Below are 11,341 nucleotides of genomic sequence, written 5' to 3' on the forward strand. Positions count from 1 at the left end.
CATTATTTTTTATTTCATATATTACATTATGTTAGACTTCCCTACGTCACCGGTCTTACTTCAACATCAATATTGTAGGTAGTCTACAAGGTGGCTTTAGCAGGAGGGAAATCAAGATGGATTAGACTGGTTTTCCTCACTAAGATTCAGAAGAAATTAATCACCCCTTGATTCTTCCTGTATTGTCTCCAAAAGAAAGAGATACAATGAGTTTGGTCCTTGGGACCTTCCAAAATCTACAAACCCTGCCCTCCATCCGCACCTGGTCATCCAGATAGTGATGTCAGTTAGTCAGGACGGAGGTCTTTCCCCAGGGTCTACCTTGGACACACTCTTGGAAGTTCCTTATTTTGTCATAAGAGTCTACCTGGTTCTCAGTTGTTGCTACTGTCGTTTAGTCACTAAGTCATGTCTGACTCTCTGTGACCTCATGGATTGTAGCCCACCAGTCTCCTCTGTCCATGGGATTTCCCAGGCAAGAATACTGGAGTGGGTTGCCATTTCCCCTCCAGGGGATCTTCCCAACCCAGGGCTTGAATCCAAGTCTACTGCTTGGCAGGCGGATTCTTTACCACCTGGGAAGTCCCTGGTTCTCAGTACTTTTCCTAAAGCCCATTTCTTGCCCAGGTAAGAATAATTACAGCAAGTCTTTCACTGTATTTCTCTGTTATTTCTGTATTTCCTTTGAAAGTGCTTTTTAAGTGTTTGAGATAATTTCAAAGGAATAAAGTGTTAGTTGGTGGAGACCTGCGAGATAGTGATGGTTGACATTTTACATTAATTTTTATGGAAAAAATTCACTGTCTTTCTTTTTTTTCTAAGGTGTGTTTCCACAAGAATTTAACTCTTGCTAAACCCACAAAATCCTAACAGAAGGCCCTCTGACCATCCCCATTACTCCGTGTGAATAAAATCTTCCCAATCTCCATATGAGCTGTGTAGACACACGGGTGTGTGCAGACACACAGGTGGTGCTCTGGCATAACATGCACATACTCCCACAGTAACTTTCCTAGATGTGTGTATGTCACTGAACGCACTTCTCAGAATATTAAGTGAACTGCAGAGCTCCAGGCCAAAGACTTCATCAGTCTTCACAGAGAGACCCCAAGCTTCCCGGACTTTAGATTGGAAAAAAAAAGAAAGAAAAGAAAGACAAAACTTTTAGTCCCTTTATAAATTCTGATATGCTCTGAAAAGGCAAGTCAAGTAGGAAAATTTTTCTTCGCAGGAAATTTTTTTTTTAATGCCTAAATGAGACGTGAGAACAGGGGCCACCTTATGCGGCAGCCAGCAGAGGCACTCAAACTTTCCGTCAGCAGGATCCCAGCCAAGCTGCTCAGCGCGCTTTTATAAAGCTGGCCCCAGGCATCTCAGGGCAAGATGTGGCTGTGACGTCTACTCTGCCCTTAGTACTCCAGAGGCACTGGCACGGTGGCTGTCAGACTCGCCGCACAGCCATGGCGAAGAACGGACTTGTAATTTACATCCTGGTTATCACCTTGCTCCTGGATCAGACCAGCTGCCACGCATCCAAGTTCAAAGCCAGGAAGCACAGCAAACGCCGAGTGAAAGGTAACGGGGTGCCTTCATCCAGCAGAACTCTAGGCTGCTCAGGGTGGGGAGGAGGTGGACGACGTTCATTTCCAGACTCCCCCCGGAGACCATCTCTGCTGGCGGTTACCATGGCTTCATGCGGATCTGGCATTTTCAGGGGACAGAGTGACCTCTTAATTCTCTGGGACTGTTTGACATTTAAGGAATCATATGGTAGGATTCTGGTTTCGTACAATAAAAAAGGCTCTTGCAAAAAGACTTTCTGTATTGTATATCCTCCATCAGGTGAGCTTAGGCAAGAAAATGTTCATTAGAGTGTGACAACCTGGATACAACGTCTGCTATTTGGAATGAGGGATCAAGTAGAACAAATCGATTAACAGAGTACACTGTTTCACTCATAGATATTGTACAGCTGTTCAAATTCATCTGTAAGATAACTATAACCTTATTCAATGTGTAGTAGAGGATAGAGCTATTGGTAATGTGACTTTCGTTTCATCAATAGATATATTTTCATATCCCTGGGAATATAAGGACAGTCTATATTATATGTTTAAGCTTCTTCATGTCATAGAGAAGTTTTAAGTCTTTCACTTAAAAATATTTCAACACACAAGTCATACAGCATTTGAACATATGTTAATGCAAAACAATCTCCAAGCAATTCCAGTTTGGGGTGCCTTGAATTGGATTGAAACAGTCAAAGTGTCAGTCGCTCAGTTGTGTCCAACGCTTTATGACCCCATGGACTGTAGCCCACCAGATTCCTCTGTCCTTGGGATTCTCCACGCAAGAGTACTGGAGTGGCTTGCCATTCCCTTCTCCAGGAGATCTTCCTGTCTCAAGGATCAAACCAGGGTCTCCTGCTTTGCAGGCAGATTCTTTACCACTGAGCCACCAGGGAAGCCCTGAATTGGTTTAAGAGAGCTAAAAAGTCTTGCAAGGAACAAAGATAATGGCAATGTACACGCAACGCACTGAACCTAAGTCAAAACTAAATCATCGAGGAAGGCGTGGTGTGATGTGCATCTCATTCTGAGTTCTTTTCATACAGGAGATTTCAAGGTGAATACTGGCACTATTTCCTCATCAATTTCACTTCATCAAGAACAACACACAAACAGTAATACCAGCAAAGTTGAAGTCTGGATTTAACACAACACGAATGGCTGGCTGGTGAGAAGGGAGCTTCTCTTGCTGGTCACGTTGTTAAGATTATGAAGGGCCCTGCTTTAGGTCTGATGTAAGGTTCCTTTTTGTTTCTTTGATAATTCTTTATAACACTGTGCTGGCCTCTGCCACACATCACCATGAATCAGCCAGGTATACACGTCCCCTCCCTTCTCAACTCCCCTCCCATGGCCCACCCCAGCCTGTCCCTCTTAAATGCAATTTTTTTTCCCTAAAGAAATACTACACTTCTCTGTTACCTCCTTTAAAGAGAGATTAAAATATCTCTCATGAGCGATGAAGCATTTTGTGGAAGACGAAGGCAGGGAAAGGAAGGGGAGAGATGTGGCATTTCTGCTGGGTGATGAGGCATGTTTTGTCGCCAGCCTCTCTTTGCCACGAAGAAGGTGTGGTCAGCTGGTGATCACCTAGCAGGGGTGTGGGGAGGGGTGTGAATATGTGAATGTGTGTGTGTGTTCTCTGTGGGTGTTTCTGAAATAACTGCAGTTCAGGGCATCATGTTCTATCCTCCAAGGCACACACACACAAGTGCACACACACGCTTTTGTTTGCTTTTTAACCGACTGGGTCCAATCCTAGACATCATCCTTCCAAAGCAGTTTGGCTCATTTTTTGCTGTGAGACCCAAGAAAGTAGATTCTACAATACGCAAAGCCATTAGCCTAAACCTGTTAAACAGTTCTTTTAAACTGCCTGGAAATAATACCAAATCTTATGAAAGCAAAAGCAAAAGTCATTTTTTTCTCTCTCAATTCTTTCCATAGAATTAACCATGATTAACTGCTAAGAGATAATATTCCCAGAGTTTTCTTTAATGCCCAATTAAAAATTGATTTGTTGTTGTTTAGTTGCTAAGTCATGTCTGACTCTTTGTGACCCCATGGACTGTAGCCCCACCAGGCTCCTCTGTCCATGGGATTTTCCTAGCAAGAATACTGGAGTGGGTTGCCATTTCCTTTTTCAGGGGATCTTCTCAACCCAGGAGTCAAACCCAAGTCTCCCACTTGGCAGGTGGATTCTTTACTACTCTGACACCCGGGAAGCCCTACTTTTAACAAAATAAGTGTTGGCTGTCTAAAGTACTTGGCAGACAAATTAGCTGATTTTATCTGTTAACTCTTGGATAACCTCACATATAAGGCATTCCTCAGTTCTTTTAAAAGCTGCCTAACATTCCATGTGTGGATGGGTTATGGCTTATTTAATCTGTTCTTTCTTGGTGAAGCTCTATGTTAATCAAATCTATCTCTTTTTGATCCAATGCCTCAGTGAATTGCTTTGTACATAGATATTGATCCCAATGCTAGAATATCGTGATGATACTTCTCTAGAAGTAAAATGGTAAGTTAGTTACACCATCTGTCTTTCAAAACGGTAGCATGAACTTGTGTTCTCAACTTCAGTATATGAGAGCACCTACTGAGTTTCTCTTGTGGCTCAAAAGTTAAAGAATCGGCCTGCAATGCAGGACAGGAGACCCAGGTTCAATCCCTGGGTCAGAAGGAACCCCTGGAGAAGGAAACGGCAAATCATTTCAGTATTCCTGCCTGGAAAATCCCATGGACAGAGGAAACTGGTGGGCTACAGCCCAGGGAGTCTCAGAGTCAGACACGACTGAGTGCCTAACATGCACACACACCTTGACAACCTGACCTATCGTCAGTTTAAGCTGTGCCAGCCTAACAAAACCCCAGAAGACTTTAAATTTGCATCTCTTTGCTTATTAATGAGGTTGAGATATTTTTTCATGTATTTACTGGTCATTTTTTCCAGCAATTATTTTTGCATTCTTATCCAGTACCTATTTTTGGAGAACAACAATAATAAAATGAAAGGGAGCCTTTAAAAAACTCAAAATGGTAATTGAGCGATTTAGCTCCAAAAACAAGTTTCCCCTGCTATTCACTTCACGGGCCTCAACAAATTAGGTTGAGCAATGCAAGTTATGTTGTAGTAATGAATTAAATATAATCTCTATTTAGTGATATAGTTGTTCCCTGTATTCATTTTGACAAAACACAACCACATTTCTCACAAAGGACAGAAGCAGACTCCAAGCCACCTGGATAACAATTTCCATAATGGTCTCCCAGGAGCCTAATATTAATTCATGTGCCTTCATGTTAATTACAATGTTTACAGCTCCCCTGTGGAGGCCAGTTACTTAAATAGTGTGGAGTTGGAAGCTGGGAGGAACTGGGGTGACATCTGTATGGCTCACAACTTGTAACCTGGAAGAAAACTTAGCAGTCTTTGCAAGTCCGGCCTCCAACAGCCACTGGCTTTGCATAGTGAATGCACCCCTATATTTATTCTGGGTTGAATGGCCCTGTTGAGGAAACCCTTGTTATTGTGCTTCTCAGCTGAGCTATCGGAGAAGGCAAGGGCACCCCACTCCAGTACTCTTGCCTTGAAAATCCATGGACAGAGGAGCCTGGTAGGCTGCAGTCCATGGGGTCGCTAAGAGTCGGGCACGACTGAGCGGCTTCACTTTCACTTTTCACTTTCATGCATTGGAGAAGGAAATGGCAACCCGCTCCAGGGTTCTTGCCTGAAGAATCCCAGGGACAGGGGAGCCTGGTGGGCTGCTGTCTCTGGCGTCGCACAGGGTCGGACACGACTGAAGCGACTTAGCAGCAGCAGCAGCAGCAGCAGCTGAGCTACTGGATGCCTTGAGAATGGATGTCCGTGCCTGGATACCCCAGGAGGCATTTCCCAACCTGAATGTGGAAACACCTGACTTGCAAAGCACATGTTTAAGGGGGAAATGAGTCAGCCATGTTTGGATACTGGCCTGTCCTGAAAACACCCAAGACAGAACACAGATTCTCCATGTGGTACCCCTGCAAAGAGGCAGCTGGGAACAGCCATATCAAGCTTTAAGCGTCTTAGCTGCTTGAGGCTACATAGTAGGGACCAAGCAGGTAAAGGTCGTCACTGTGCAGAAACAGATGGAAGGGGTGGAAAGAGAACAGATTTGAAGACAGCAAGATTCGAATCCAACTCTGCACCTTACAGCTGGGTGGTCTTCGACAGGTTCATTCAGTTTTCTGTGCCTCTCTTTTTTTCTGAAGTGATATTGTCTATTTCATAGTAACATTGAAAGAATTCAGCTCCTGGCACACAGTGTATGGTGGCTTTAATATTCTTAAATGTGTATTAAGATTTATTTATTATCATTCCTGCTTTTGAAGAGCTCACAAGTTGTCAGTTTCTAAGACACTGCCCAGCAGGTCTGGATTTTTGATTCGTCAAAGTTACTAATTTCCTACTCCTTATTTATACCCAAGGAGAGCCATGGGGACATCCAAGACTAAATAAATTGCTAGTCCTTAATACAGAAGCATTTTCATAGGGCTGTTTATCACTGCCTTTCCATACTTCTCCCTGCTAAGAGCCATTACACCTGGAGCATCAGTTGAGTAGGGGTATTGAGGCCAGGGGACCTGGAGACCCAATTAAGTCTGAGTATGAGTTCTACCATTTACTTGCCAATTATGCTTATTGAGTTCATTCTCACTCTTCAGTGGGAATCTCATTTTCCTCCATTCCTAACTATCTTTGAAGAGTAAGTGAAAATAACATGAAAGTATTTTGTATGCCACCATTTATTCACTCAATAAACGTTATGAGATTGATTATGTGCCAAGCATCATGTGAAACATCAGGAATACCACGGACAACCAGAGAGATAAAATTAAGTAAAGAAACATGATTATAGACTGGAGAAAGTGTGTGGAAGAAAAACAAAGTTTCAAGGAAAGAGACCAGCCAGAGAGATGTAGAGAGGATGATCAGAAAGTCTTCTCAGAAGAGGAGATGTTTAAGCTTGATAAGACGATGGATAAGGGAGTTCCCTGGCAGTCCAGTGGTTAACATTCCACGCTTCCAATGCAGAGCGTGAGAGTTTGATCCTTGGTTGGGGAACTAAGATCCCACATGCTGTGGGGCCAAAACAAAATAAAACTGAAGTCTTAAGAAAAAGAAAAAGGACAAGACCTGGGCCAAGAGTGTCCCAGGCAGAAAGATCACACTCGAAGGGTCCTGTGATGTTCTAGAGTGCATCGAAAATCAACCAGTCTAAAGTCTAGTGATGGGCAGGGAGTCACACGGGATAGGGCTGGAGAGATAGACAGGCGCCCCACCTCACAGAAGAAACTCCCAGTATTATTACCCCCACCAAACCCTTACAAATCTTCCTGAACAACTTGCGTTCATTCATTGTTTTTCATGTACTCTGGGCTCAGTTTCATCAAAATCACCCTCGGCTTATGTTCTGTATCCCTAAACTTTATCTTATTTTGTTTTATTTGTACTTTATTTTAATCATATGTTGTTTTATTCATCCTATCCCACCCCACTCTAAAAAATCCTCAGAGAAGGATGGAGACCTGAAGACTCAAGTGGAAAAGCTCTGGAGAGAAGTCAATGCCCTGAAGGAAATGCAAGCCCTGCAGACAGGTGAGACTCGTCTTATCTCAACAAGATAGGAAAAGAAATTGTGATTAGCCGGCAATTCAAACCACATTGAGAGTGCATGTCATTCTAGGTGACATTTAAAAAAAGAGAGAGAGAGAGACATTGACAAGGCAGAGATGAGTCCAGGACAAAGGATTCAAAAGCTGGGAGGATGAATGTTTTGGGAAATCAGCTTGATTTTCCACTTCCTTCGCCTCTCAATGAGTGGAATAAAAATCAAACCAAAAACCAAATCAAATGTATTATTGCATTTCAATAATACATTTTGGAAGACCATCCTTTTTTTTTTTTTTTTTTTGCTGTGCTGTGCGACATGCGAGATACCTGATCTTAGTTTCCTGACCTAGGATGGAACTCTTTCCCCCTGCTTTGGGAGCACAGAGTCTTAACCACTGGACCACCAGGGAAGCCCTCATAATTCTTTATTAGGCAATGGAACACAATTGAAGCAAGTATTAACTAGACAAAATAACCAGCATTTCTTAGCTGTTTACTAAGATGTTTAGGTCTCCAGGCAGCTCAGTGGTAAAGAATTCGCCTGCCAATGCAGGAGACCTGAGTTTGATCCCTGGGTCAGGAAGACCCCCTGGAGGAGGAAATGGCGACCTACTCCAGTATTCTTGCCTGGGAGATCCCATGGACAGAGAAGCCTGGAGGACTACAGTCCATGGGGCCACAAGAGTCGGACATGACTTAGCAACTAAACAATGACAACAAAATAACCCACTGAGAGCTCAGCTGAGGTGGAACTAAACCCAGGGTCACAGGACTCAGCTCTGGCCACACTGAGTGGGTCAGATGCTCTGGAGAAGAGCTTGCAAGCAGGGGGCAGCAGTGAGTGTTCCTAATGGTAACCCACTCCAGTGTTCTTGCCTGGAGAATTCCAGGGATGGGGGAGCCTGGTGGGCTGCCATCTATGGGGTCGCACAGAGTAGGACACGACTGAAGCAACTTAGCAGCAGCAGCAGCAGCAGAGCTCCCAGCAGCCTATGAAGCTCCTGGGGCGAGGAAATGAGAGTCACGCTGGGCAGACTCTGGAACACCCCTGGCTTGCATGTTCACATCCTCAGGGAGGAATACTGTCATAGCAACTCCAAAGGCAGAGCTTTGAGGGTCCCAGAAGAGAGCTGCCCAATTACAAGAGTTAATGCCTTTAAGGAATACCAAAGTTACAGCTTTTTCATCAGCTATTTATGGCCCCCAGGGCTCCCCAGGGGGCTCAGTGGTAAAGAATCCACCTACAGTGCAGGAGACACGGAAGACATGGGTTCGGTCCCTGGGTCAGGAAGATTCCCTGGAGAAGGAAATAGCAACTCACTCCAGTCTTCTTGCCTAGGAAATGCCATGGACAAAGGATTCTGGAGGGCTGCAGTCCATGGGGTGACCAAAGAGTCAGACACACCTGAGCGATTGAGCTCAGCACACTGATAGCTCCCAGGCCAGCTGTATGCTACCAGTCTTGAGCCATTTTTACCATAAGCAATATTGCCTAGTTACACTGCTGGCAGGTCCCTTTATCAAGTTTCCTGGGGAACAGAATCAGGAAGTTAAAGGAAGGTCAAATGAGTTTTCAGAAGAGGAAAGAGCTTGGTTAACCCTTCAGCCATAGTTGGGGGCTATAATAATACTTTATAAACATCAACACAGTTCAGTCACTCAGTCGTGTCCGACTCTTTGCGACCCCGTGGACTGCAGCACACCAGGTTTCCCTATCCATCACCATCTCCCAGAGCTTACTCAAACTCATATCCATCATGAACACATTAATCCTTCAATAATTTATGAGACAGATGCTGCTATAATTCTTCTCAGTTTACAGATGAGGAAACTGAGGCACAGGGAAATTAAGGCTGACACAGATAATAAATATCAGAACGGACACCTAAGCTGAGGCAGTACAGCCCTGAAGCCTGATTCTCCAATGCTATGCCTTAAAACTATCTTTATATTTGGCTTATATCCTGGATAAGATAAACAATATTTAGCTTATTGTTATCTGCTGTGGGCTCAGTTATCTGCTGTAATCTTACGTGCAATGTAAGTCACCTTTTTATATGCTAACAACTCTTTTAGGCTTCATTATATTGTGAGCTCAGTTGCTTCAGTCGTGTCTGACTCTGTGACCCTATGGACTGTAGCCCACCAGGCTCCTCTATCCATTGGATTCTCCAGGCAAGAATACTTGACTGGGTAGCTATTTCCTTCTCCAGGGGATCTTCGGGATACAGGAATCGAACGCATGTCTCCTGCATTGGCCGGCAGATTCTTTACCACTGAGCCACAGGGAAGCCCCAGGCTTCACTACCCTGATATGTAAGGACAGGTGTAATAAGAATCCCACATCATGGGACAGTTGTGATTATGCTATGGGTTCATTTATGTAAAATGCTGGGCACAGTGTCTGCCTCTGTGCACAGGGTCTTCATTACACGCTGACTCACCATTATCTCCATGCATCGTCCTTTCCACCACTGTCTGCTGCTACTGGCCAGGGCCAGTTCTAGATTCGGAGAAGGCAATGGCACCCCACTCCAGTACTCTTGCCTGGAAAATCCCATGGACGGAGGAGCCTGGTGGGCTGCAGTCCATGGGGACGCAAAAAGTCAGACACAACTGAGTGTATTCACTTTCACTTTTCCCTTTCATGCACTGGAGAAGGAAATGGCAACCCATTCCGGTATTCTTGCCTGGAGAATCCCGGGGACGACGGAGCCTGGTGGGCTGCCACAGAGTCGGACATGACTGAAGCGACTTAGCAGCAGCAGCAGTTCTAGATTATTATACTCCCACAGCATGTTAACATGTCAAATCTCACATCTTTACAGTCTGTCTCCGAGGCACAAAATTTCACAAGAAGTGCTACCTTGCCGCAGAAGGCTTGAAGCACTTCCACGAAGCCAATGAAGACTGTATTTCCAAGGGCGGGACCCTGGTTGTCCCCAGAAGCGCGGATGAAATCAACGCCCTCCGAGACTATGGTAAAAGGAGCCTGCCGGGGGTCAATGACTTTTGGCTGGGCATCAATGACATGGTCGCAGAAGGCAAGTTTGTCGACATCAATGGGCTTGCCATCTCCTTCCTCAACTGGGACCAGGCACAGCCTAACGGTGGCAAGCGGGAAAATTGTGCCCTCTTCTCCCAGTCAGCTCAGGGCAAGTGGAGTGACGAGGCCTGTCACAGCAGCAAGAGGTACATATGTGAGTTCACCATCCCTCAATAGTCCCTTCTCAGGTACACCTTCCCAGAAAGACCGGTCATGATTTACAGGCTGATGGTTCTCAAGAATGGTTCAAAATCGTCATAGGGGAGGCGATGTCCCTAGGAAAATGAGAGGCAGCCAAGCTTGCTACCACACTGTATTGTGATTTTTGCCCTCCACGGGGATTGGGGGATCGGAAAATAATCATTCCGTCATGTACACACTGCTCAAGCAGCTTCTGCAAAAATGGGCTATTAGACCTTTCTCATTCCTGGTCCCTCTTCCTTGTATAGACCAGGTGTGTATTAAAAAGACAATGGCCAGAAAAGCAAGCTGTAGGCTACCTGGAAGATCTTCTGTTAAAGGTTTCGTATGTATCTGAGTGATGAGGTGCTACATAATCCAAAACCTTTTCAGTCTGATGCTCGGTCTGCTCCCCCCTAGTGACAGCATCTTATTAGCCGTCACCCTTTCCTTGAGTCGCAGCATCCCCTGGTGGGACATGTAACTGCTCTGTCACATGGATACATAGAAGTCTCAGATAAGCTCTGGTTTAACTCTGTTTTCTTCAAACCCACCCAACTCCTGCCCCCGCCCCCAGTGATATATATACATGGTTGTTTTTTTTTTTTTTTTAAGTTCCCAGTAAAGATCTGAAAGGAAATGTTAAGGCAGCATAATATTTGGTCAGTTTCCACCCTAGTATGACATTACAGTTTCCAACCTGAATAGGTAAACCGAAGGCAGAACAGAGTAGCAGACTGTATAGAAAAAGAGAAACTTTTTAAAGTCTCCTTTTCCCCTGCTTTAGTTTTATGAAATCAACAGCGGATATTATACATCTTAGTTTCCTTTTTTAAAATATATTTTACACAGATATATATTTTAACAATCATATATTTAAGTCTATTA

At 44.4% G+C, this 11,341-nt stretch overlaps 1 protein-coding gene across 1 annotated transcript; it reads left to right on the forward strand.

Annotated features, from left to right (window-relative positions):
* Positions 1–1,380: 1,380 nt before the first annotated feature.
* On the forward strand, positions 1,381–10,867 carry CLEC3A (C-type lectin domain family 3 member A; the record flags this gene model as incomplete). The annotated part of the gene is given in 3 exon segments (NM_174633.2): positions 1,381–1,575; positions 7,129–7,212; positions 10,056–10,867. Coding segments are annotated over 3 exon segments (594 nt in total). The 3' UTR covers positions 10,451–10,867.
* Positions 10,868–11,341: the final 474 nt, after the last annotated feature.

Source organism: Bos taurus, chromosome 18, assembly GCF_002263795.3.
Source record: "Bos taurus isolate L1 Dominette 01449 registration number 42190680 breed Hereford chromosome 18, ARS-UCD2.0, whole genome shotgun sequence".
Lineage (NCBI taxonomy): Eukaryota > Metazoa > Chordata > Mammalia > Artiodactyla > Bovidae > Bos > Bos taurus.